We start from the raw sequence: 26,755 nt of genomic DNA, 5'->3' as shown, positions 1-26,755 counted from the left end.
ATTGAAATTTCACAGGGAAAAAAAATGGTGTTTTGATCTCTATTTGTATTGATTTGTGCAAAATACCTCTCTGGATTACTGCAAGCATTAAATCCTCTCCTGGTGATGGCATTTCTTTCCCAACGCTGATTCATGGAGACCCATGAGAATCTATTCTTGCGTTGATAAATCAAGTTCAAGATAAGAGGGAAAAGGAAACTTAAAAACATAATTTTAGCTCTTTGGAGTGCTACATCTCACTGCTGATGTTGCTGTCCTTCAGCTTTGCCTGCATTTTTCAAGGAAGGGTTGAAGAACAGGGAAGCCACAGACGGCGCCACAGCCACTCTGCGCTGCGAGCTGAGCAAGGTGGGCGTCCCGGTGGAGTGGAAGAAAGGGGACAAGGCACTCAGACCAAGTGAAAAGTACAGGATGAGACAGGAAGATACAGCTGCAGAGCTGCTGATCCGAGACCTGGAGGTGGAAGACACAGGAGAATACACCTGTGTGTGTGGAGACCAGAAGACCTCAGCTGTCTTGACAGTGCATGGTAAAAAAGCCGCTCTCCGTTGGGATAGCAGTACCTCCAGGACATCCCTTTTCTCTCTCTCCCTCCCACTTGCTTTGGTGTTTTGATTCTGCAGCATTTTCCTGGTTTGCTGGTGCTGTTTCATCCCATCTCCCACTGTCTGTCAGTTTGAAACTGATGGCTTTATGTCAGAGTAAAGAAAAGCTGTGAGAATTTCTCATCTCAGGGAGCAAGAGTGAGCAGACCTCCAGCAGAAGATTGTTCTCAGGGGGTTTCTCATTGTGTCTCCCTGACATCAGGGGATTTTCATGCTTAACCTGAAGGAAAGTTCTTTAAATCTGCTGAGCTCAGTCAGTGAGGGGTTTTCCCATTCAGGAATGAGTGACCACCCTCCTCTTCTGCAGGATTTTGGTATATTCTGCTGAGAAAATGGTACTTATAGAAATTCCCACCCCTCAGCATTATTCTGCAGGTCCTGACTTAGGGAATAATGGGGGGAATTTCGTTCCTGGCTTTGCCATGGTGAATGGTGGTGAGCTCTGGTTGCCCCTCCAGGAGCAGCTCATGTACAGCTCTCATAGATGGAAGAACAGCTTTTATTTAGGATATCCCTTATGGATAAAAAGCTGACAAGGACAAGGGGAAATTGAGGAGGCAAAACTATTCTCCCAGATTTTCTGCATACTTTTTCTTCATCTTCTTTCTCACAGCTGGAGGAGTTTCTGTTCTTCCCGTCTTTTGACCTTTCATTTTCATCCCTATGCAACTCACTTCCATTTTATTTTAGTGGCACATCATAAGACAACTTGTTGAATGCTGCTAAAAAACCCCTGTAATCCTGATATTAGTGTCATTATATTCTTGGAAATCTTGTGTTAAAGGGGCACCTGAAACTATATTACTGGCTTTTTTTCCTGAACCAGAAATATAAATCATGATGTTAGGAAAGGCAGGGGTCTCCAGCAGTGCTGTCACCCTGGCTGATGATTTTAATCAGCATTCAGGTCATTAATGTTCAAGATAGATTATTTCAGAGTGAAATAGATAGAGAGGAATATTGGAATCAGCTGTGAAGAGGTGAATATGAACAAGTTAATGTTAGAAGCAGTCATGATGGAATTATCCCAGTGGGATCCTGCAGTGGTTTTCTGTTAGGGGCAGCTTTCCAGACTGATTTGTTTTCCTGTAACGGTGAAGGACTGGCCACAGGCCCCCCCCTCTGAGTTCCCCAAGGTCTGGTTAATGGTTTTGATGTCCTCTCTGTTTGTGTTACACCCCATAGCTCTGCCTGCACTGTTCAAAAGAGATCTTGTCAATGTGGAAGGCACAGAAAACAGGACGGCTGTTCTGCAGTGTGAGCTGAGCAAACCCGCCCCAGTGGAATGGAGGAGGGGGCAGGAGGTGCTCAGAGCCAGTGAAAAATACAAAATGAGGCTGAAGGACACCACTGCTGAGCTGACAATCCACAGCCTGGAGGAGGGAGATGCAGGAGAGTACACCTGTGTGTGTGGAGACAAGACAACCACAGCTTCCCTGACAGTGCATGGTAAAATATCTGGGTTAAGAGGAATTTTCTGCATTGTCATCTGTGATCCTCCTGTGGGATCACAATCTGCTCCTGGTCCCTTCTGTTATTTTAAGATGTTGTGGCAGCTGTTCCAACCACTGGGAATATCTTCCACTGAAAGCCCTTGCTTTGGGACTGATAAACAGCATCACAGATTCTTTTGAGTCCCTGTTCTTTCCTGTTGATGAAAGCTGGAAGTGAATAATGAAAAGCTGGATGGAGTCAGAAATAGCACTTTGGAGTATTTTCACACATTAATTTCTTTAGGGTATATCACTGATATTTCATTTGGTATTCTTGGACAAAGTTGAAAAGTGTTGAAATTTTAATTTGAAACAGCGTGGTGTACATTTTAATTCTTAATCTGGTTTTGAGAATGAGCTGTGCATAGCTCCTTGAAATCTTGGGATCAACCTTCTGTTACATCTTAAAATGCTTTTAAAACATACCTCCCAGAACTGATATCTTAGTTTTATAGATTTCCAAATCAGTGAGAGCTCAGGGATGGAGGCTGGTGTGGTTCTCCATGCCATGCCATGTCTCATATCATTAAAAAAACCCCTCTGATTTATGAATAAGGTGTTTTCCAGCTGTCCAAACTCACTCTTTTATGGTTCTCAGAGTTGTTATAAATCAACACTGATTTCCAACTCATTGTGAGATCCTGAATGTGGTGTCTTGCAAGGCACAAGTCAGGGATGCCCCTGAAATCATCCTTTGCTCCCAGGCTCTGTACATTCTAAACCACTTTGAAGTGTTTTAATTCACTGGAGCAGTCAAGACACGGTGTTTGCTCATTTTTAAAGTGCTCTCTTTCACCTGTGATATTCAGCCCTCCCTCCTCACTTTAAGAAAGAGCTGAAGAATGTGGAAGGCACCGAAAATGGCACGGCCACTTTCTGCTGTGAGCTGAGCAAAGCTGGAGCTGCTGTGGCCTGGAGGAAAGGAGACAAAACCCTGGGGACGAGTGACAAGTTCACCATGAGCTGCCAGGGCACGGTGGCTGAGCTGGTGATCCATGATTTAGTCCTGGCAGACGCTGGAGATTACACGTGCTCTTGTGGAGAGCAGGAAACCACGGCGGCGCTCAAAGTCAATGGTAAAAATCGAAAAAAAAGGAAATGCATCATAAATTAGAGGTGGTTTTCAAACAGTTTTCTGGGTTTTTAAGAGCGTGGGAGTGTCAGCTTTGAAAGTGCAGCTCTGTTTCTGATGGGTTTAGCAAAATCTGGTTGGACATGGGGATAAATTCCTGGATGCTTTGGGCAGTGTCAGGCACAGGTTGGAAGTTCAAGGCAAAAATTGCAGATATTCATCCTGGTGCTAACTCATTTTTTTGATCCCTATGTTCAGCAATAGGTGCTGAGAAATGGAAAATCACGTTATTGTGATGTTGGTTGTAAAGATGTTGCAATCATAAAGCTGAGAAGATTTTTTGATGAGATGTTTTTGTGACTGTTATCAGTGTTTCAGTATAATTTGATGGTCAAGCACTGCTAGACCACTGTAGGAGGTGAAAAGAAAGAATAGTTTGGGTTGGAAAGGACCTTTTAAAGGTCCTTCATGGAAAAGTGAAACTGATGCCTCAGATATAGGTTCATTTATGAACTTTTTTAGTAACAATTTGCATTTCCATAGAACTTAGATGCTTTGGTTAGGCTTTATTTTCCACTTTAGCAGGCAATATCCAGGTAGCTCTCAGTCATGCAGGTCTGAAGGTGAGACTGATGTGGTTCTTCACTTCACACCATGGACTTCACCATAAAAAACCCTCTCTGACTTAAGCATCAGGTGTATTCCAGCTTTATAAAGCCATTCTCATGGTTCTCAGAGTGGCCATCAAACCTGGCGGATTTGGTTAGGAAAGCCTTTGCTGATCACTTGTGCTTGCCAGACCACACGAAATGGTTACTGGAGCTGCTGCCACGGTCCCACATTCTGCTCCTTTTGAACCCCCCAGCCCTGCCTGTGCACTTCCAGGAGGAGATGAGGGATGAGGAAGCCACAGAAGGTGCAACAGCCACCCTGCAGTGCGAGCTGTCCAGGGCTGCCCCCGTGGAGTGGAGGAAGAAGCACAAAGTGCTCAAACCCGGTGACAAATACACCATGAGGCAGGAGGGCAGCAGAGCCCAGCTGCTGATCCGTGCCCTGGAGCTCAGGGATGCTGGGGAGTACACCTGTGTGTGTGGAGAGGAGAAGACAACAGCAGCACTGACAGTACACGGTAAAGAGCCCCGAAACGGGACGGTTTTGGGTGGTGGTTGTCCCTCCTCCTCTGCAAGCCTCGGTACTCACACACCACGAGTTCTTCCTCTAATCTTGCCATCAATAATTCTGTTTGTAACAGGCTTCCTTCTTTTTATTGTGGTTTTTGTCTAATTCTAACCACGATTGTAGTTCCATTGATTTTACTAAATTTTTCCCTGTTTATTCTCCTTGCTCTTGTTGGTGCAGGGCTGTGTTTCTTTGTAAAGGCTGAAGGATGTCACAGATTTGCTTTTTTTTTATTCTGTTTTACTCACTTTTTGACTTGAACCTAGACAGATGGAGCAGCAGAAACATTCATAGCTCTTTAAAAGAACAATTTAGTTGCTTCAGGATTTAACAAGTAATTTTAAATAATGGAAAGAAAACTTGGTTCAGTGTAATTTTCTCTGTAACTCTGACCAAGAATAATGTTGATTTGTATTCAGGTACTCCAGAATACTCAGCATTAGAATAGGAGAATATTTCACAGCTCTCAGCCAAATTAATCTGCAAACTTCCCATGGAAAAGAGGGAAACTTTATTTTCACTATTAACACAAAAGTAGTTTCAGCTTCTTTCTCACCTGGAAACACATTAAGTCTGAATTCAGGGAGTTGATTTCTTTGCTTTTCTGCCCATCTTTGCATTTGTCAATACAACAAGGATTGCTTCAGTCTTGAACTTCCAATTTAACCATGAAAAATAGAATTGAAATGGACTTGGACTTGAGCCCCAAGTCGCCATCATTACTGCCAGAAAGTTCTTCTTTATATCAACAAAAGTCTTTCTTGAACTGGCTTATGTAATTACTTCTTATAGAACCAGAGAAATATTTGTATAAAATTTAAACCAAGAAGTAATGTGACACTCCAAGCTACACATCTCAGTTATGAGGATTTATTTGCATCAGGCTTGAACTTTCTGACTTGAATCTGCTCCACAAACTGTTGCAACCCCAAATCCCTCACTGCAGACCTGCTTCTTCTTGTGTTTGTGTTGTTGACTGTTTCTAAATATTTTCCATCTGCCCTTGCTGTATTGAAGGCTATTTTATCACACCTCCTTCAAACAAATCTTCTATATCTCAAGCCAGTTTAAAGAAGTGCTTTTACCCTTTCTCCCTTCCCACCTTGAGGTCATCTTCAAAATTAATGAAGCTTTGCATTTCATTGTCCAAGTCTCTACAGAAAATGCTGAATAATCCTGAACTCAGGCTAGTGAGACTCTGCTCAATTAATTCTTGCATTGTGAGTGTAAACCTCAGTCCAATATCCTGTAACTGTGGTTTTCAGATTAATAGCACTTCCCTTCTGTAATTCCACCTATATCAAAGTTAAAACTTTGCTAAAATAATAGTAATATGGAACATATAATATGTCCTTCTGTCAAGGAAGCTTAATCTATACCAAGAAAAAATTACCCTGGTCCACTCCTTCATGAAGGGAAAAGCTCTTGGCAAATCTGAGTTTTTCAAAGAATTATGTTGAGATGGCCATAATTCCTTGGATCCTCTCTCTGCTCTCTCTCTTTTTTTCTATGACAAACATTATGAATGGGATTCAGCTTCAAGACTGAAGAGTATTCCCAAATTCCCATTTTTGTCAATGAAGATCTATCAAACTCAGACCATGGGAATCAGGGAGACGACCAGCTCATTTTAAATCTGGCATTTACATTTGGAGCTCTATTGGCTCTACTGACTTTCACACAAGTGATTTTTTTTTCTTTACTCTCTGGGATTTTAGAATCCTAGTTTACACAGCAGGAACTTAATGTGTATATTTCAGAGATATATTTTTCACCTCAGTTTCTGTTTTTTCCATACTTGTGGAACATCAGCCACACTCTTTGATTTCTCCAGTGTCACTGTTAGTGTCTGAAATTGGTTGTGCCTGCACCTTAAGAATTCCAGGACAAATTTCATCACACCAAGCTGTTTTGAGAATATATTTATTTAAATATTCTCTAATACTTTTTTTTTCCTCTTCCAAGCCAGAATTTCTATTACTTCCTTAATTAAAACTAACATTTAATAATAATGAAGGAAAAGGAATTAAACACTTCAGCTTTTCCCATGTCCACTCATCATCAACTTACATTCCTGAAAGAGAGGCAGACCAACATCTCCCCTGTTGTTTTCCTTCCTTCTGATCTATTTACAATAATGTCTGCACAGTTATCCTCCACATCCTTATTCTCAATTATTTCTTTCCTGCTGGTGAGGGTCAGGAGTTGGAGACCATCCTCTCAAGCTCTTTCTTAGCTATTTTAAATCCAAATGGAGTTCCCACCCCATTCCAAAGACTTAGTGGATGTCACCCCATCCTATTGGTTCCACATGTTGCCACATTTCCATCCAGCCTTACAGTCTGAATAATTCTGTTTGTTGTTCCAAAAGGGATGAGGTGCCAGGAAGCACCTGAACTTCCTGGGGTGAGGGAATTATGGCAGATTTCTGCAGTGGATACATCATCCTTCTCTTTCCTTTTTATTCCTACCCAAGCACTTTCAGGATCTCTCTCTAATTCTTCTCTTCAGTCTTATCCTAACTCTGGGCTAGGTCTGAAGCCATCCTTAAAATGTGAATTAAAAGGTTATATATTTTTTTTCCTTTAGCTTTTTTCCTGATCATGGTGTAACCTGTTGTATTAGTCTTCTAGGCTGGGTTGTACTGAGAAAGTTGCAGTTTTGACCATACATGAAGTTTCCCCATGTTTGCTGTTTATTTTCCATACATCTCTAAACCAACCAGCAAATTCCTTTAATATTTGTTGAAAGAAATGACAAGACCCTTTTTGTCTATGATACAAATCAGCATTTTCCTTCTGTGAGATGATCTTCATGTCAGTAAAATGCAGGGAGAGGTATTGCTGAACATTGTTCATTTTGGTGGTCAAGAGCTGCTTGTCATGAGAACCTTTGCTGCTCTGTTTCTCAGCCCTTCCTGCTCTGTTCAAAGAAGAGTTAAGAGATGAGGAGGCCAAGGAGGGTGAAGCAGTCACTCTGCACTGTGAGCTGACCAAACCTGCCCCAGTGGAGTGGAGAAAGGGACACACAGCCCTCAAACCTAGCGAGAAATACAAAATGAGGCAGAAGGATGTCACTGCAGAGCTGGTGATCCACAGTCTGACCCAGAGTGATGCTGGGCACTACACCTGTGTGTGTGGGGAGGAGCAGTCCACAGCTTCCCTGGCAGTACATGGTAATGACCAACTCCATCTGGATGCCATCATTGTTGAGATTATGGTTGGAATTGTTTTTATCAACATCACTGTTGTCATCTGTGCACAGTTCCTCTGAGTCTGACCTGGTGTGGCATGACCACGAGGATGAAACTTGGGATTTAGGGGTAAAACCTTTCCTCAATTCCACATACAAAGTTGTTTTAGGACCTAATTCCTGAAGCAGATGTGAGGTCAAGCCTGAAGACACCTCCCTACCTGATGCCTTGTGCAGGCTGCCCTAGAGCAGAGCTAAAGAATAAAGCAGGGATTTATCCAAAGGATCTCCTCCATGGACCCACCTTGGGCAGCAGCAGAGCCCAGCCAGGGCTGCACCCAAGATGAACCAAAATGGCCCCAAAATGCCCGGCCGGGCACGGGGTCTCTCCCTGGGATCAGCTCTGCTCCATTTGCACCTTGCAGTTCATTGTCCCATCCCAGCTTCAGCCCCTGCAGTCCCACCCTGCTTGTTTTTCTCTCTCCAGCCCACGGGGTTTGTGCTCCTGCCTGAGATTTGGCTCATTTGTCCTTGGTGCCCAGCTGGAGCAGGAATTGTTTTGTCTCCCTGCTCTGTGCACAGAGCTCAGCATCCCCTGATGTGAACCCAGACCCACACACTAAAGCAGCACAGAGTCTGAAAATATAAAATCTAAATGTGAGGCCTCACAGCCATGCCCTGCAGGCTGTGTTTGCTGCTCCCTTTAACCCTGTTCCCATTGCATCCCCAGTGCTGCCTGCAGGCATCCAGGAGAGCCTGAGGGACGAGGAGGTGACCGAGGGTCAAGCGGCCACTCTGAGCTGTGAGCTGACCAAAGCTGCCCCCGTGGAGTGGAGGAAGGGCAGCACTTTGCTCAGAGCCAGTGACAAGTACAAAATGAGGCAGGAGGGCACGGTCAGGAAGCTGCTTATCCAGGATGTGGAGCTGAAAGATGCTGGAGAGTACACGTGTGTGTGTGGAGAGCAGGAGACAACAGCAGCCTTGATAGTGCATGGTAAAAATAATATATCTGTATTATTGTGGGTTTTTATGCCAGCTCGTTGATGTTGGTTGTGTGTTCACCTGTGCCTGAATTTCTTTAAATCTGCAAACTCTCTGTAAGGTCTGGTTGTATCCAGGCTGCTTTTCTCTTTCTGTGTTTTGGTTTGTCTAATGTCTCAGAATGATGAGGAAAACACCCTGTTTCCACCCTAAAGTGTTCTCTGCTTCTGTACCACCCCACCCCTCCTGTCACCCGTGTGCCACATGTCATTTTTAATGTCCTCTGTGCTTTTTGTGGCCTTCAGCCCTGCCAGCCCTTTTCAAAGAAGACCTGAAGGACCTGCAAGCCACGGAAAGCCACACAGCCACTCTGCGCTGTGAGCTGAGCAAGGCTGCAGCTGTGGTGTGGAAGAAAGGGAACAAAATACTCAGGGCAAGTGAAAAATACATCATGAGGCAGGAGGGTGCCCTGGCAGAGCTGGAAATCTGTGACCTAGAGCTGCAGGATGCAGGAGATTACACCTGTGTGTGTGGGGAGCAGCACAGCACGGCCTCTCTGACTGTGAAGGGTAAATGCAGATTATTGCCCATTTTCTGTTCCTCTGAAACCCCCATGGAGTGCCCACCTGTTGTTAACTTGTGTCCAGGTCTTGTTCAGGTGTTTATTTTTTGTCTGGTGTTGCTGGAAAGGGAGCTGAGCTCAGGACTGTTTCTCCCTGCAGACACACTGCTGTGTTGAAGGTTTAAGGGAATTGCACCCAGGAAATGTTGGAGCAGATGAGATGTTCTGTCCTGTGAGAAATCCTTTGAATTCTACATTAATCTTGTACTTTGGCCTGTCATCTCAGCACTTCTTGTCTCACTGCTGGATTCAGTTTTCCAGATCTCTGTGGTGCCTTGTGCAGACTGCCCTAGAACAGAGACTGGGCAGAGCTAAAGAATAAAGCAGGGATTTATCCAAAGGATCTCCTCCATGGATGCACCTTGGGCAGCACCAGAGCCCAGCCAGGGCTGCACCCAAGATGAACCAAAATGGCCCCAAAATGCCCGGCCGGGCACGGGGTCTCTCCCTGGGATCAGCTCTGCTCCATTTGCACCTTGCAGTTCATTGTCCCATCCCAGCTTCAGCCCCTGCAGTCCCACCCTGCTTGTTTTTCTCTCTCCAGCCCACGGGGTTTGTGCTCCTGGCCTGAGATTTGGCTCATTTGTCCTTGGTGCCCAGCTGGAGCAGGAATTGTTTTGTCTCCCTGCTCTGTGCACAGAGCTCAGCATCCCCTGATGTGAGCCCAGACCCACACACTAAAGCAGCACAGAATGTGAAAATATAAAAGATAAACCTGAGGCATCATTTGTACTGATAACCTCAACCCCCTGATTGGCCAGATTTGAACTTCAGCTGAGAATTCACAATGCTGAACACTTAGTTTAAATACACTTTCTATTGGCTTTTCATCCCCAGCCCTGCCAGTGCTTTTCAAGGAAGAGCTGAAGGATGAAGAAGCCCAAGAAGGAGCATCAGTGACTCTGAGATGTGAATTAACCAAAGAAGCTCCTGTGCAGTGGAAAATAGGGCCCAAAGTGCTCAAAGCAAGTGACAAATATCAAATGAGGCAGTCTGGCACCACTGCAGAGCTGGTCATTTGTGACCTAGAAGTAAAAGATGCTGGAGATTACACCTGTGTGTGTGGTGACCAGAATACAACAGCAACTTTAACAGTTCATGGTAAAAAGAACTTATTAAAATTGATAAATATCTCTTGAGATAGACATAATTCTTAAATGCAGTAGTTTTTTCCCTGGGTCAGTAGTTTGTTTTCATCCCTTCTTCTTTCTTCATTCTATTTCTTTCTAAAAAAGTCACTCATGGTGAATTTTTTGGTCATTATTAATCTTTCCTTTAAAAGGAGAAAATGAGATGTTTCCTTCTGGGCAAGTCTCCTCTTCTTGGATATTTGCATTTTCCAGCTCTGACCCCATAGGTCACTTCAGTCCACCTCTCCAAAACAGCCAGCTATGGGCTGTGAGGTGCCTCTTCTCCAGGAACTGGAAAGGAGAAGTGAGGGTTGGGGCAGCAGAAAGAAGAGGCAACTCTCTGGCCATGGGTGTTTTTGAAGGCTTCTTTAAAGTCAGACATGCTGAGTGAGATAAGCGTTATCATTCCAGAGCTAATTCCTGTAGGTTGTTTTCTTTGACTTATGATTTCCAAAATGAGGAGTAATAAGAATCTGAAATTCTTATTAGATGTAATGGCCCTTCAAACTTCAATTTAAAACTAGGAGTAGTTTTATTTGGATGTCTGTCTGCTTTCATGTAGATGGGGCTGAGACAGTTTAATAAAAACAAACCAGAAACTAACAACAGCAGCCTCCAAAAAATAACATTTTTGTGGGTAAAATAGTTCTGTATCCAACAGTGTTATTTGTGAGTGCTGTTAATCTGAGGTCTGGGTCTTTCTGTTTTGCTCTTTCAAAATAAATAACAACAAAACCCCAGGCAATGATCCCTCAGGGTGACTAAAACCACATTACTCCCAACCACTCTCAAAGAAAGACATTTTCAGAGCTTCTGGACTTGGTTGTGGCTAAGAATATTTATAAAAAAAGGCAAGAGGGGAAATAATCTCAAAACAGAAATGTGGGGTTTAATTCTGGTTTTCTGCTGTCCCTTTGTCCACGTTGCATCCTCCAGCTCTGCCACCACTCTTTAAGGAGGAGCTGAAGGACCAGGAAGCAGAAGAAGGTGCAGAAGTGTCCCTGCTCTGTGAGCTCTCCAAGGCTGCTCCAGTGGAGTGGCAGAAGGACCAGAGGATCCTCAGGCCAAGTGGGAAATACAAAATGAGGCAGGAAGGGCTCCAGGCAGAGCTGGTGATCCATGGAATAGCTGAGGAGGATGCAGGAGACTACACCTGTGTGTGTGGAGAGCACCAGACTACAGCTGTCCTGACAGTACAGGGTAAAGCCATCCCTGACCTCCTCTCTCCTGCCTGGAAACCTCTGTCCTCTACTCTGAGCTCTTCAATTTTCCACATCTGTCTCTTCATCCTTATTAACTGAAGTTCTGTTCAGTTGAAAATGTTCCCTGCCCTTCCTCATGGAAAATACCTGTCTGCATTTCTCTGTGCCATTTTTTCCTTTCCTTAAACACAAGCCTGCTCTCCTACTTTCTTCTTTCCCTTCTGCCATTCCTTTCCTGCCATGCAACCCCACTGTTCTTTGGTCTTTCCTTTCCTGCATTTATTCTCTAAACCACAGATCTGTTTATTCTTTGCCATTCCTTTCTGGAATTCTCAATAGCAACCATTTTAATACAGGGAATAAGGAGTATCCAGAATAAGGTTCTGTTAGCTACAATTTCCTCTGTACTAAATTATGCCCATTTTGGGTTTTGTGCCCATAATCTCTGCCCTGATGCCCAAAGATAGATTTCCATTAGAAGGCTGATTTTTCTAAAGAAAGAATAAATCCTTTCTGTGGCCTCCTTCTGGTCTTCCTTTGTTGGAGGAACCATTGGCTGGTGTTTCAGCTTATCACTGCTGGAATGGGAAATGTGCCAAATCAGGGCTAAGCCTGTTTTCTAGCCTGGATATTTTAACTAAGTCTCTAATACTGGACACTGATTTTGAGATCTGAGAGATCCAGCCTTGTTAAACAGATGAAATATGCCATTATCCCACCTAGCTATTAATGGAGGGACATACATGAAGGTCACCACATTTATTTCAAGGATGCAAGTTGCAATGGGCACAAGGATTATGTTAAATGGGGAAAATGTGTTCTGAGACAAGAACCCGAGCTGGAATTCAGCAGCTGGAGATTTGCTTTGGGGTCAAGAAGAATCTGTGAGTCCTGGATGCTCCTCTTTAAGGATATCTCAAGGAGGAAGGAGTGAGCTGTGTCAAGTCAGAGCACAGCAGGGCAGCTCTGTGAGTAGGAAGAGAGAGTGCAAAGCCATGAAGTTTGTGGAAGACACCAGTACTTGTGAATTGAGGAGCTCAGAGCTGCTATTCTGCTTTTTCTGAGGAGGAACCCGGTAGAAAGCAGGTGTAACTCTGTTGAAGACTGTGCAGCTTTGCTGTAGGAAGCCAGGGTAAATCCAAAATGATTAGGATGTCTGTTCCCACCAGGATATTTTCATTTCTCTTTCTTTTCTTTGTGGCTGATGCTCACCCTTGACAGCTTCCCTCTGCCACAACCTTCACACCTTTCTCCTGTCACTTCCTCACCCCTCCCTGGAGACACCCTCAGTTTGTAACACATTTTACCTGCATCCTTCAGCTGTGCCTCCGTTTTTCCAAGAAGAAATGACCAGCCTGGAAGGAGTAGAAGGTGGAAGAGCCACTTTTCACTGTGAGCTGAGCAAAGCCCCTGCTTGTGTGCAGTGGAGGAAGGGCCAGCACATCCTCACCTCGGGCTCCAAGTACAGCATGAGGCAGGAGGGACGTGCTGTGGAGCTGCTGGTCCATGGCTTGGACCTGAGTGACACTGGGGACTATTCCTGTGTGTGTGGAGACCAGACCAGCACAGCTGCCTTAACAGTTCATGGTAATGTAATCCCTGGGGTGAACGTTCTCCAAACCTGCCCAACTCTCTGTGGTCTGCTCCTGTCCCTCTCTGTTTGCTTGGGCTTTTGGTTCCTTTGGACTCTCTGTGCTTCCTCCTTTTGTAGAATTGGGAAAAACATTCCCTGCTGGTGTTTGTGTCCCCCTCAGCTCTTCTGGTTCATCTCACTTTCCTTGCCCTGATCCAGTGTCCAGGGAAGCTGGGGAAGTTTTTCCATCGTGTTCCACTGACTTGGATCAGGGCTTGGTGCTGCCCCATGAAACCTCTCCCCCAGGACATACCAAGCTGCATTCTAAGGAAAATTCACCCTCTCTGTGGTAACTCTTTTACTCCTCAGTGCTGCCTCCAGAATTCAAGAGAGAGCTGAGGGACCTGGAAGCTGTGGAAAATGGCACAGCTGCTCTGCAGTGTGAGCTGACAAAACCTGCTGAGGTGGAGTGGAAGAAAGGGCAGGAGGTGCTCAAAGAGAGCAGAAAACATGAAATGAGTCAGGATGGTGCTGTTGCAAAGCTGATTATCCACGAGCTGGAGGAGGAGGATGCTGGAGTTTACACCTGTGTGTGTGGAGATCAGCAGACAACTGCCACACTGACAGTCAATGGTAAAAAGCTAAAGGGAAAAGGCTGTAAAATTTTCTGAAAATTAAAATAACAACTGTGGTTTAGTGTTGCTTAAAGAAAAGGTTGTAAATCATGAGGTGTGCAGAATAGCCTGGTCTATGCAGCTCATGGAGTGGCCAGGCAGAAAATAGGAATTGCAATGCAGAACTAAGTGCATTTTTTCTGTATTTTGCTGTCAGAATAATCAAAATCTCTCCTGCAAGTGGCCTGCCTTAAGAGGGCATTTGAACCCTTAAAATTCCCTGCCTTAAGAGGGAGTATGAACTCTTGCAAGTCTCTGTATTAGGAGGGAATCTGAACTCAGAAAATTCCCTGCTGATCTTCAGAACACTTCTTCCATGATCGGGGCAGCATGCTGGCTGCTTTTACAGCAGGAAAACTCTTATTCCATTTTTAGATCATAGATTAGGTTCTATATATTTCATGGCAAATGTAACTTCTTGAAATCCATTTCTTCTCGCTCTGCAGATATTCCTATTACTTCTCTGGGCAAATAGCTTCATAGTTTGAATCTAGAGCATTGAGGTTTAGAGACATCTGGAAAAAACCTCTCTTTTGGTGCTTTAATTTTCCCTCTACTTCCTTTTTCCCAAGCCCCAGCTGCAGCAGGTCCAAGTCATGTTTCTATTTTATAGCCCTACCAGTCCTTTTCAAACAAGAGCTCCAGGACACCGAGGCAGAAGAAGGCGGCGCAGTGACCCTGAGGTGTGAGCTCACCAAACCCAAGGCTCCAGTGGAGTGGAGGAAAGGGGATGTCACTCTCTACCCTGGTCTGAAATACGAGATAAGGCAGCAGGGCTGTGCTGCTGAACTGGTCATTTATGACCTGGAAGTGGAAGACTCAGGAGTTTACACCTGTGACTCCGGACACCAGCGGACAGCGGCTGTGCTGGCCGTGCATGGTAGGCACTGGTGACCCTTGGCTCAGGAGGAGTGCAGTGAAAGGAGCTTTTCCTGCTGCTCTCTGCAGCCTTTGATTTGTTTTGTTGCTGGTCCACGCCAGAATAAATGCTCTTCTTGGGCGTGGCACACGGCAAAGTAGGAAGGTTCTTCTTGCGGTGTCTGGAGGGATTAATGACAATTAAAGCAGTTGAATAGGTTGGGTTGGAAGGGACCTTAAAGATCATCCACTTCCATCCCTCTGCCATGGGTGGGGACACCTTCCACTAGACCAGGTTTTTCAGAGGTCCAACCAACCTGGCTTTGAAGGTTGATGTAAAAATATGCTGAACCCTCCCTCCCTTAGAGTGCAGGTAGTGCTGGATATGGGAATAGGATAAGGGATGCCTAATTAGATGTAATCCTGCCTGGGATGGTGAGAGATGCACCAATTAGGGGACAAGAGATTTCTAGGATATATGAATGTGCTGCATTGTTACTGGAGGCTTTGAACTTCAGGTGCAAATGATGACTGCAGACAACTTGAATCCACACCTGTGTTCCTGTGTTCACTCCTTGTACCATCCTTGACTGAAATCTGGATTTCCCCTCCCATTTATCTCTTCACTGTGGTCTCTTGCTAAGTGATCAATACTAACTTGATCTTTTATACATTGACAGAAGCCTTATTTGGGGCAGAAATTATCTATTTAATATTGCAAACTCACCGACTTCTATTGAAGGACAGGGATCTGTGTAAGAGGGGCTGTTCCCAGTGATCTTTGCCTAAAGCATCCATAGCTGACATGGAAACTCTTCCATAGGAAAGTCTGACTCCTTCAGACCCCAAACCAGGCCATTCTGTTGTCCACTAAGAGCAGATCTTTCCTAACTTTGCCTGTCCTCAGCTCTTTGTTCCTTTAGTGGTTCAAGAAAGATTCTGCCGAGACAGAGAGTTGCATAATCCCCAGGATGATGGAATCATTAGAATAAGCCAAACCTCAAGGATGATGTTAGGACTGAATCCTTCTTGCACTAAAACACTCTTGAAACGTTTTCCTCTCAAATTTTCCAGCACTGCCCATCACCTTTAAGCAACCTTTACAAAATCAGGAGTTTGAGGAAGGAAGCACAGCCACGTTCTGCTGTGAGCTGTCGAAAGCCAGTGCTGCAGTGGAATGGAGGAAAGGAGGTGTGGGGCTGCAGCCCAGCCAGAAATATGAAATGAGGCAGAGGGGATGCCTGGTAGAGCTCTTGATACACGACCTCAGATTAGAAGACACAGGAGAATACAGCTGTGACACGGGGGATCAGGAAACCAGGGCAGCTCTGAACGTGAAAGGTACGTGGTGTGAGCTGGCTCCTCAAGGAATAGGTTCCTCCAACAGGCAAAAAACCCATTTCAATAGGAATATTTTTAAGTGCATTACTCTTATTCTCTATTAATATTTTCCTTTTCATCTGATATATTAGGATTTTTTTATTTTTGATGAGAATGGAAGAGGATGATGCTTTGTTCTTCCAGGGCTGTGTTTGAATTTTAGGCTCTAATAGGAAATGCTTTCAAGCTTTGTGCCTGAGGAGATATTAAAGAAAAAGCAGTGCTTTAACATAACCTCTGGACATTTCACACAACATGTTGTTTGAATATTTAAAAAGAATATTTTCTTTCAAATACTGGAAGAAGAGAGATGACATCCCTGACCTCTCAAGGCTGTCCACGGAGTTTTGAAGTTCTTTGCTCTTGAGGTCATTGTTAGATCAACTCAGGGATAAAATCCTTCAATGAATTCACCACTGGGAAGGATTTGAGTGAAGGAATGAAGGAAATAAATGTTATGGGTGCAGATTGCTTCTTCTGATGCAGCAAGATCTCCTAATTGTGCCAGGAAAATTAGAAAACCACGGATCCTACCTAGGAATATCACAGTGAAAAGCAGAATATCTTGTTCTCCAGGAGCCAGTCTGTGTTAACCAGGCTTCACTAAAAGATCCTGTTGATCCTTTTCTTTTCTCTTTTAGCTCTGCCAGTTCTTTTCCAAAAGCAGCTCAAAGATGAGGAGGCAGAAGAAGGAGCTGCAGTGAAATTCCAGTGTGAGCTGACAAAGGATAACGCGGCCGTGGAGTGGAGGAAAGGCACCATGGAGCTCTTCCCGTGTGCCAAATATCAAATTAAATTAAGTGGGCGCAGAGCTGAGCTTGTGATCCATAATGTAGAGCCAGAGGATGCCTCTGATTACACTTGTGACACAGGAGACCAGCAGAGCACTGCAGTCCTCAGAGTGAATGGTTAGCATTGCACCCACCTGGGCTGGAGGAGAGGAGGCACTGGTGGAACTGTGTGCAAGGTGTTAATTAATCCAAAAGTTAAGATAAGGAGGGGAAGAGGTGCCCAGTCATAAAGCAGAGTACAGAGAAGTGGATCTGGTGGGACAGGGTTCCTTTTTGAGCCTGGAAAGAGTGCAGTGCACTGACCCCTTCCTCTGATAAGATAAAAGCAAGGAATTCTGCGTCATGGGGATTTTGAAATACTAACAAAACTTCTTTTGGCACTTTGCAATTTTGCTGGTTCACTTGAATCAATAGCAAAATCACACATCATTTAAAAAAGCATTTTGAGGTTGCTATTTTTAATCTCTCTGTGAAGATCCTGAGAATGCTGGGTTTAACCTAACCAGGAATAATGTCTGTGGTTGATCACAGAATCACAGAATGGGTCACAGGTCCAACCTCCCTGCTCAAACAGGGCCATGCCAGCACCCTCTAGGAAATGTTTGTGTTTGTCTCAAAGCTGGGTGGAATTTGTGGCTGTGATCTAAGCCTTTCAAACGACATGTTTTTGCTGACTCTGACTCAAAAAAGCAGCCACAGGGTCAACTATGGGTGAAAGAGCCCAGTGCTTGCTTTACCTGTCTCACAGCACTGTTTTTACTGGAACCACAGGCACTGAAATTCCTCTTTTTCTAACTGCACACACCCCATGGATATCCCCTCCTTGCTTCCATCAGTGGCAAGCTGTTTTCTGAGCTGTTCCATGATCTACTTCAATAAATGTCCATTTGTACATCCTCTGGAAGGATTCAGTGATGATGATCTGGGTTTTAAAAAGACAGCTGAGAAATCAGAAACTAGTTTAAAGCTTTACATTATTTAGCTGTTGAAAATCAGGAATGTTTCTGTAAAAGTCAAAAGATTTACACTGGTTTAAACAGAAAGTGACAGGTTTTGCTTAGTCAAAACCTTTGTGTGTTGGAGTTTTCAATATGCTGAGCAGATGCATAACTGGTGTGATGTGGATGCCCTGGACTTTATGGGGTATAAAAATATTTGGGGAACTTTCTGATCCTCTGGATATACACAATATAGGTCTGTTTACAGGGGAAAAATAAAGGGTTTATTATCACATCACCCCTTAATGCAAAACTGTACTGCAGCAGCAGAGCCCATGTGCCTTGTGCTGACTTGTGCAGACCTGGCATTCAAGCAGAGAGCTGATGCATTATTTATTTCTCCTTTTACAGCCATCAAACCCCAGCTGAAGCAGCAGCTGAGGAACGAGGAAGTGGAAGTGGGAGGGACAGCCAGGCTGCGCTGTGAGCTTTCCATCAGCAAAGCAGAAGTGGAGTGGAGGAAGGATGGAGTCCTGCTGCACCCCAGCTCCAAGTATGAAATGTGGCAGGATGGGACCCTCCGGGAGCTCCGCGTTCACCACCTGCAGCCTGGCGATGCTGGGGAATATTCCTGCAAGGCTGGAGACCAGACAAGCTCTGCCAAACTCACCGTGAAAGGCAAGACCTGTTTGTTGGAACAAGGAGATTTCTAAGATTTCCCAATGTGATTGAGTTATATACACACACAGGAAATGAGTTATTGTGTATTGTATTTGCTGGGAATGCCCTGACAAAGGCAGGAATGATGCATCTGACTCCATGTGCTCAGAAGGCTCATTTATTACTTTATAATACTATATTATATTAAAGAATGCTATACTAAACTATACTAAATAATACAGAAAGGATACTTACAGAATGCTAAAAAGATAATAATGAAAACTGGTGACTCTTTCCAGAGCCCTGACACAGCTTGGCCCTGATTGGCCAAAGAGTGAAAACAACTCCCAGCAGAATGCAATGGAACAATCACCTGTGGGTGAACAATCCCCAAACACATTCCACATGAGCACAACACAGGAGAAGCAAATGAGATAAGAATTGTTTTCCTTTTCTCTGAGGCTTCTCAGCTTCACAAGAACAAAATCCTGGGCGAAGGGATTTTATCAGAGAATATGAATGCCACAATTGTGATCAACACGGTGCATAAGAAGGGTATAATTTAAAAAAATTATTAAAAAATTAAGAATTAAATTAATAGAAAATTTAATTTAATAAATTTTAAATTTTAAATTTTAAATTTTAAAAAATTAAAAATCTTATGGTCAATGGACGCACCAAAGCAAAGATTGACTTGGTGGACAGGAGAGTATAAGTCAGCTATAATCTGTGACTCATGGCTTGGAATATTTGCTGTGCGTGGGACTGAACAGATGGTCCAGCCCCAGCTTCCAGTCATGTGGCAGCTGCATCTGGCCTTAGTATCGTTGCAGAGCTTAGTTTGGACCACTGGTGTGGAACAAACACCCCCAGCATCTCCACGGGCTGCTCCATGTGGTGGATCCCCTGCACATCACACCCAGCTGCACCATTTCTCATGCAGATGATGACCTCAGCTGAAGGAATATCCACTGTGCTTGCTCAGAGGGAGACTGGGCTGATTTTTGAATGGTTTGACTCGATGATTTTAGAGGTCTTTTCTAACCTTAGTGATTTCATGATTCCTTTGGTATTCCCCAGTGGGTTTGGGGTATTTACAGCTTCTGCCTGCGGTGGGGGGTTGTCTGTATGATCCTTGCACAGGTGTCCAGCTGTCCTGGAAGTAGGACTCAGGCAAACTGCAGTGCAGAAGCTCTGTGCTCACCCCAACCAGTGAGTCCTGCTGGGAGGACAAAGCCAGCCAGGGCCTCAGCCAGGCTGGAGCATCAGCATGGAGTAAATGCCAATCTGTTCACAGAAGTACAAGAGAGGGGGTCAGGCTTTAATGTTAACCTGTGAAGATGTCTAAGTGCAAACGGAACAAATTTCAAAATCCTGATTTTGACACCAGCATTTATGCTTTGTTCACCCAATCAAGCATAATTTAAAAAAAAAACCAATATGCAATGTGTCTCCTATCAAGGAGAAGTCGTAAAGCCACTACAAATGACAAAAGTCATTAGTCCTGCTGCCAAGTACACTGAAAGCAGAGTTTGAAATGGGGTTTGAGAGGCTGTGCTGTTCCAGATGATGCACAAATAGACATTTATTCCATGTCCTCTCAGAGGCTGTCCCCACCCTTGAAGGACAAGGTGCTGAGTGAGCAACCCGGGCTTGCTTTGGGCAGTGGGTGGAGCAGGTGACTCCCAAAACCCCGCTGCAACCCGGGTTATTCGTGGTTCCACGATTTGATCCATGCTTTCCCTTTCATCTCCCATTTCTGCCTCCTTGCAGAGCCCGATGTGACCATCGTGAGCGGCCTCAAGGACACGGTGGTGGCCGAAGGGGACGATGTCACCTTCAGGTGCCAGGTTTCCCACGAGAACGCCCGGGATGTCGAGTGGAAGCTGCAGGATGTGGCTCTGCAGAACAACGAGATGAACGAGATCTCGGTGGAGAGGGGCAAGATCCACACCCTGACCCTGAGGAAGGTGACAGAGCAGGACATTGGCACCGTCACCTTCCGGGTGGGAGCCCACACGTCCACAGCAGAGCTGACGGTGAAAGGTGAGCGCTCCCTGTGCTGTGGAGCAGGGCCAGTGGGAACAGGGGCTGCTTTTCTTATGCTGGCAGCAAATTTGAGGCCAAAAATTCACCCCCTGTGTCTTGGGGGTGCTTGTGCTTCAAAGCATCTGTGGCTGGAATCACCAGGGATGAGCAGGGGATGTTTCACCATCTTGCCAAAGCTCACTGATTCCTGGAGAAATTACTAGCTTGGCTTCAGTACTTGGGTGGGTAGACCTGGAATTTTCATGGCTTCTACCACCCTTTTAGAATTCTAGAATAATTTGGGTTTGGAGGGACCTTTAAAAGCTATTTGGTCCAATCCTTCATCTTCAACCAGATCAGGTCGCTCAGGTCTGTTTTTTCTTTCCCCTTTTCCTTTTCCCCTTTTCCTTTTCCCCTTTTCCTTTTCCCCTTTTCCTTTTCCCCTTTTCCTTTTCCCCTTTTCCTTTTCCCCTTTTCCTTTTCCCCTTTTCCTTTTCCCCTTTTCCTTTTCCCCTTTTCCTTTTCCCCTTTTCCTTTTCCCCTTTTCCTTTTCCCCTTTTCCTTTTCCCCTTTTCCCCTTTTCCTTTTTCCCTTTTCCTTCTCCTTCCCAAGAGGAGAAGCTTCTTTTAACCCCTCAGTAAATAACACAGAAGTCAGAGGATATTTTTAATACTCTACCATTCAACTGCAGCTTTAACACCAAGACAAAGGTGCCTGGAAAACAAAGCAAACAAAGCAAAACAAATCCTTTTCTTTGTTTGTAATTTCAGTGCCACCTCCAGTCTTTAAGGAGAAACTGCAGAGCAGGGAAGTGCAGGAGGAGGACCCAGCTGTCCTCTGCTGCCAGCTCTCCCAGCCCAGTGCTGAGGTGAAATGGGAAAAGGGCCCCCAGGTGATCTCTCCAAGTATGAAATCAGCCACGAGGACTGATAAATCAGTCCATACTTTATAGATTTATCACTAAAAAACAGAAGGCTCAGCAAATGCACCTGTGCTAACAGAAATGAACAAACAACAGCCACTTTGACTGTTAAAGGTGGCTTGTGTTGGGTTTTTTTTTAAGATGAGAAACTTGCTCCACTCCCTTAGTTAGGCTCTGCCAAGAGGATTTTTTTCTACTGTCCTTGATTCCAGATGTGCTGTCAAAACCAGCTGAGTGCTTTTGCTTTTGGAAGTCCTGTTGTGTCTTAAGCAAAGAAAACGCAGGGACCCAAGTGTGGGAATGACTTCCACACTTTGAGACCCTCTCTGGTCACTCAGACAACCAGGGCTGGAGCTAAAATTAGGACAGGACTATTTTTGATGCCTAATCTTCCTTTGAGCTGCAGTTCTGCCTGGAGAAAATGGTGATCCAGGAGAATTTGTTCAAACTTGGACAAAACTCCAGCTAATGAGCAAGGCACCTAAATGCTTCTAGTGCCAAAGGTCTTTAATATAGATGTAATGTGACAATATGTCTGTTTTTTTTTCAAATCTGATACAAATACAATATCAAAGTGATTTTTTCTGAGACACACAATCAGGAAAAACAAAGATGAGCCAGGATATTGTTAAATCCCACCTTTTGAAATATCCCTGAGGGCTCTCCCATGAAGGGCATGAACGTGCCTGCAGTCACACTGACTCCACAACTCAAGGATACCAGAATATTGGTGCTGTAAGCAGGTCCTCTGATGGCCAATTTGTGTCTCTGTCTGTGGTCTCAGCCACTCCAGCACTCCTTGAAAAATATTCCAAATCTAGGAAGCTGAGGAAGCCTGTGCAGTCACACTGTAAATAGCAATTCAGCCAATTGGCTGGAAAAAAAAATATGTATAAGTGTAGAGCCACCATGGTTCTTCCAAGGAACTGGACTTGAGGAGCTAAACTTCTACATGAGGCACTTCATAAATCCACCCATCAAAACTCCACCTTGACCCACAGTGATGCAATCAGCACAGAGACTGCCATGCTTCCTTTCTCTGCTGGTCCAGTTTTCAAATAAGGAATATTATAGAAAGATGTTTCTCTGTGCCCTCTCCCACATACACAAGAATTTGGATACCAGGAGTAGGCTTTTGAGGTCTGGATTTGGTACCCATTTGGAGATACATGCCCTGAGATGCTCAAAACTCTGTATCCATCACAATTCCTGTGCAAGAAGGAGCATAACCCTTGAGGTGCTCAGTGTATGAGCCCTGTATGCAGTGTCCAGTGATTCTTCAGGAGTGCAGAGTGCTCAGAGCTCTCGGAAATCCATCACTGTTGGACAATAGCCTTTTCCTGACTCAGAGCTGGGGCAACTGAGAGGTGTTTTAAAAACTTTTATTCCATTTTCAGTCTCATGAGAAAGGTGAGATAATACAGATGTTACCATTCACACCTTCACAACCAGAAGCCAACCATTTCCTAATTCCAATACATTATAAAGTGTTTCTTGGCCTGTCAGCTTTAGCCACACCATGCTGAAAATGCCTTAGAGCCACCATCTAAAATTACCCCTCGTGGGCCTCACTATAATCCATCTTTCCTGTTCTGTTTCTCTAAGGTATCCAGTCTTATTTGCAAGGCCATCTTTTGAAACTTTTTTCTACCTCCATTTCTCTCTTGACAATGTCTGTCCTATTCCATGGCATTTCTAAGTCAGCATTTCTTGCCTCAAAGTTTGCATACAGATGCACACACTGCGTGAGCGTTCTGTCAGGCTTGGAGAATTCTCCACAAATCCATTTCCCACTCAGCATCCTCTGTCATTCCTTGTTTCGCTTTCACACTAACTTTGGAATTGAGTTTGAACCAAATTTAGGACGGCACCAGAGCTTCATCAAACACAAGGCTTAGTAATGCCATCAGCAGTGACACATGAATTTTTCCCCCTCTGATTTTTCTTGATTTAGCTTCCCCAGCCACTTTCACACAACCACTCCAGAACCAACAAGCTGAGGAGGGTGGCAGTGTCACTCTGAGCTGTGAGGTCTCCAAACCCAACACCCCTGTGCAGTGGAAGAAGGGGGGGACAGTGCTGCGAGCCAGTGACAAATACAGGATGCGCCAGGAGGGGGCCGTGGCGGAGCTGACCATCCACAACCTGAGCGAAGCTGATGCTGGGGACTACACCTGTGACACAGGGGACCAGCAAACCACGGCAGCAGTGCGGCTGAAAGGTGGGGCTTTGCATGGGGAAGGGCTGGGCACAGCTTGGCACCACGGCAGGGACACAGCATTGACTAATTTGGCAGCTAAATCTTGTCCTGAAACGGGCATCTCGGAGATGAGAGAGGTTTCACAGGGCTAAGAACTGTGTCAGTTACTTCTAGAAATGGGTCCCTGGTCACTGCTTCTGTGGTTTAATGATAATTAATTTTCACCCATGGGAATCTTTTGACAATTTTTTTCACAGCACACAGGTTATGATTATACACATATTAAATATTTATTGTGCACGCAACACAGTAAAACTTGCAAGCTTTTAATACACGTGCAGACATGAATCATGAATCTGTAGTATTGTAGTATGTTGCTACGTGCCTGTGTACCTATATTTTCACGAGTTTAGAATCACAGAATCACAGAATGGTTCAAGTTGGAAGGGACATTCAAGATAATTTAGTTCCAACCTTCCACCATCCCAGGTTGCTCCAAGCCCAGCCTGGCCTTGGGCACTTCCAGGGATCCAGGGGCAGCCACAGCTTCTCTGGACACCTGTGACAGGGCCTCACCATCTTCACAGGGAACAATTTCTTTCTAACATCTAAGCTAACCCTGTCCTCTTTCAGTTTGAAACCATTCCCCCTTTTTCTGTCACCCCTATAAAAACTCCTTCTTCCTCTTTTTTATAAGCCTTCCTAATCCTTCTCTTCCAAGCTGAACACCCCCAGATTTATTATTTAGGGCCACAAATAGCAACAACATAGTGCTGTCAAGAAAGAGCCTAACGACATGTTTAACCCAGGAAGCATCACTTAAAAGTCGATCTCAACCTCTGTTGCCCTTTCCATGAAGAAGCAGCAGCCACCATCGTGGAGGGGCTGAAGGACGTGGCCACGTACGAAGGAGAAGACGCGGTGTTTGAGTGCAGGCTGTCCCGGGAAACAGCTCAGGATGCCCAGTGGTTCCTGGGGGATGTTCCCCTGCAATCCAACGAAATGAATGAGATCAGAGTGCAAGGGACACGTCACAGCTTGATCTTGAGGAAGGTGACCCTGGAGGACTGTGGGTCCATCAGTTTCAAAGTGGGGCAGCATTCGTCAGCGGCACAGCTGAAGGTGGAAGGTGAGCAGCCTCCCAGGAAGAGGGGTTGAGCAGGTACTGGCAGGCACTGCTTTGACTTCTGGAGAGGTGGATTTGGGATTAGGGAGCCTTGGAAATTTTGGGAGATTCTGCTAATCTAATTTAGCAATTTAGAGAGGTGCATCTGAGCCAGTTGTTCCAGTTGTTTTTCATTGTACATGGAATGAAGATTAACATCCTTTGATGTTATTTAATATAATAAGTAACATTACCATCCTTTGATGTTATTTAATATAATAATTAACATTAACATCCTTTGAAGACCATCCAACTACACAGCTGATCACATGTCACAATCAATGCTGAAGAGTGTCAAGAATATACTCCAGTCTAATCTCCTACTTATGGTGCTTTTAGATCATATTTACAAAAAAAAAGTCTGAAAGCTCTGAAAAAACTTTCTTTTAAGATATACAGAATGATTTTTGAAGGACGGCCCATGCCAATGCCTTGTGCTGTTCGTTCCTCTTCGACCTGGTTCCAAATGTAACCAAAGACCCCCAGCTCTGCCCCGAGGGTGATGCTGGGTGAGGATGCTGCAGCAGTGCTGGTCCCCTCTCCCCACAGCTGCCCCGGTCACCTTTGTGAAGGCTCTGCACAACCTGGAGCTGCAGGAGGGTGGCACTGCCCGCCTGTCCTGCGAGCTGTCCAAGCCTGATGTCCCCGTGGAGTGGAAGAAGGGCACGTCTGTGATCCAGTCCAGCCACAAGTGCAGCATCCAGCAGGAGGGGAAGGTGCACACGCTGCTCATCCGCGACCTGAACCGCGCCGACTCCGGGGAGTACAGCTGCCACACGGCTGCTGGCAAGACCACGGCCAGACTGGAGGTCAAAGGTAGGGTTCCTCCTTGCCCAGCAGTGGTGAGAGGAGGGAACATCGATTTTTAGAGCTCTCTACTTCAAGAGAGACGCTGATCAGTGGAGCAAGTGCAGCAGAATCCACCAAGTCTGTCAGAGGGCTGGAGCACGTGAAGGACATTGACAAACCCTGTTGTGATAGGACAAGGGGTGATGGTTTTAAACCAAAAGGGGGACAATTTAGATTAGATATAAGAAAGATTTTTTTTTTTTACAATGAGGATGGTGAGGCCCTGGCACAGGCTGCCCAGAGAAGCTGCGGTTGCCCCTGAGTCCCTGGAAGTGTCCAAGGCCAGATTGGACAGGGTTTGGAGCACCCTGGGATGGTGGAAGGTGTCCCTGACAGTGGCAGGCACATATATCTGAAAAAGTTGATAGAACCTTCTTATTAAACCATTCTGGGATCTAGGTATAAGCAGAGGAGAGGGCAGCTGATTTTGATAATGGGTAAGAGAAACTGGAAGGGAGACCTCGTTGCTCTCTGCAGCTTCCTAGTGGAGATCTACAGAGGAGAGAGGCACAGAGCTTTCTTGGAGGGTCAAGTAAAGAGATGACAGGCAACAAGTGCAAGTGAGAGAAATTCAAATTAGAAAAAGCCAGACTTTTAACATGAAGGGGTGGTCAGACGTTAGAAGTGAGATCCAGAGGAGTGCAGGAATCTCCATCCATGGGGTCCTCCAGAGGTCCCTGCAAGCCTTAATTATTCTGTAATTGATCTCTGGCTGCAAGATCTCAAGTCTTGGATTGTAACCCCAGATTTATATTCTGTATATATTCTAATATAATCTACATATGTTATTCTCTATATTAATAACATTTCTTATAATATATATAAAATTCTATTTTGTATATTATTCTATTATACTAGTCTACATATTCTATATATTCTATAATATAATATACTCAATAGAGTCTAATTTTCTGATATGTTCTATATATTCTAATATATATTAATATATATGATGTATATACACATATGTATATTTTTATATTTTTGTGTATATATATGTGTATATATATATGTGTGTGTGTGTGTATATATATATTTAATATTGGCATGGTTTTTCAGTGATGTTATCCCTTTCTATGATTTTATTTCAAGGATAGGAAGCTGTCTGGCCTTCAGTGATAATTACTGAACTTCGAATTCTTTGTGAAAAGAAGCCTGGGATATGGGGAGAGAAACTTAGCTCACATAGATTATTCTAATTAATTATTACTATGCTGATTAACTCCCCTTCCTCCTCCTCC

The 26,755-nt window shown here is 44.6% G+C and overlaps 1 protein-coding gene across 18 annotated transcripts in view; it reads left to right on the top strand.

The window, feature by feature from the left end:
• OBSCN (obscurin, cytoskeletal calmodulin and titin-interacting RhoGEF) overlaps nucleotides 1-26,755 on the top strand; it is a 186,307-nt gene that overhangs the window by 75,363 nt on the left and 84,189 nt on the right. For 9 of the 18 annotated variants that reach the window (XM_084214522.1, XM_084214521.1, XM_084214510.1 and 6 more), the window contains 17 exons: nucleotides 1,791-2,054; nucleotides 2,908-3,174; nucleotides 4,036-4,299; nucleotides 7,261-7,524; nucleotides 8,272-8,535; nucleotides 8,828-9,091; nucleotides 11,211-11,474; nucleotides 12,797-13,063; nucleotides 13,419-13,682; nucleotides 14,337-14,603; nucleotides 15,656-15,922; nucleotides 16,603-16,869; nucleotides 18,102-18,368; nucleotides 20,124-20,396; nucleotides 23,255-23,521; nucleotides 24,360-24,629; nucleotides 25,215-25,481. In XM_084214522.1, the coding sequence (XP_084070648.1) occupies nucleotides 1,791-2,054; nucleotides 2,908-3,174; nucleotides 4,036-4,299; nucleotides 7,261-7,524; nucleotides 8,272-8,535; nucleotides 8,828-9,091; nucleotides 11,211-11,474; nucleotides 12,797-13,063; nucleotides 13,419-13,682; nucleotides 14,337-14,603; nucleotides 15,656-15,922; nucleotides 16,603-16,869; nucleotides 18,102-18,368; nucleotides 20,124-20,396; nucleotides 23,255-23,521; nucleotides 24,360-24,629; nucleotides 25,215-25,481 (4,527 nt within the window). The remainder of the gene's footprint in view (nucleotides 1-1,790; nucleotides 2,055-2,907; nucleotides 3,175-4,035; nucleotides 4,300-7,260; nucleotides 7,525-8,271; nucleotides 8,536-8,827; nucleotides 9,092-11,210; nucleotides 11,475-12,796; nucleotides 13,064-13,418; nucleotides 13,683-14,336; nucleotides 14,604-15,655; nucleotides 15,923-16,602; nucleotides 16,870-18,101; nucleotides 18,369-20,123; nucleotides 20,397-23,254; nucleotides 23,522-24,359; nucleotides 24,630-25,214; nucleotides 25,482-26,755) is intronic. The other 9 variants (XM_084214518.1, XM_084214520.1, XM_084214523.1 and 6 more) reach the window with 9 other exon arrangements.

The sequence above is a fragment of the Fringilla coelebs genome (genome assembly GCF_963513975.1).
Source record: "Fringilla coelebs genome assembly, chromosome: 1".
Taxonomy (NCBI): Eukaryota; Metazoa; Chordata; class Aves; order Passeriformes; family Fringillidae; genus Fringilla; species Fringilla coelebs.
This window is presented reverse-complemented; position numbering and strand designations above follow the sequence as displayed.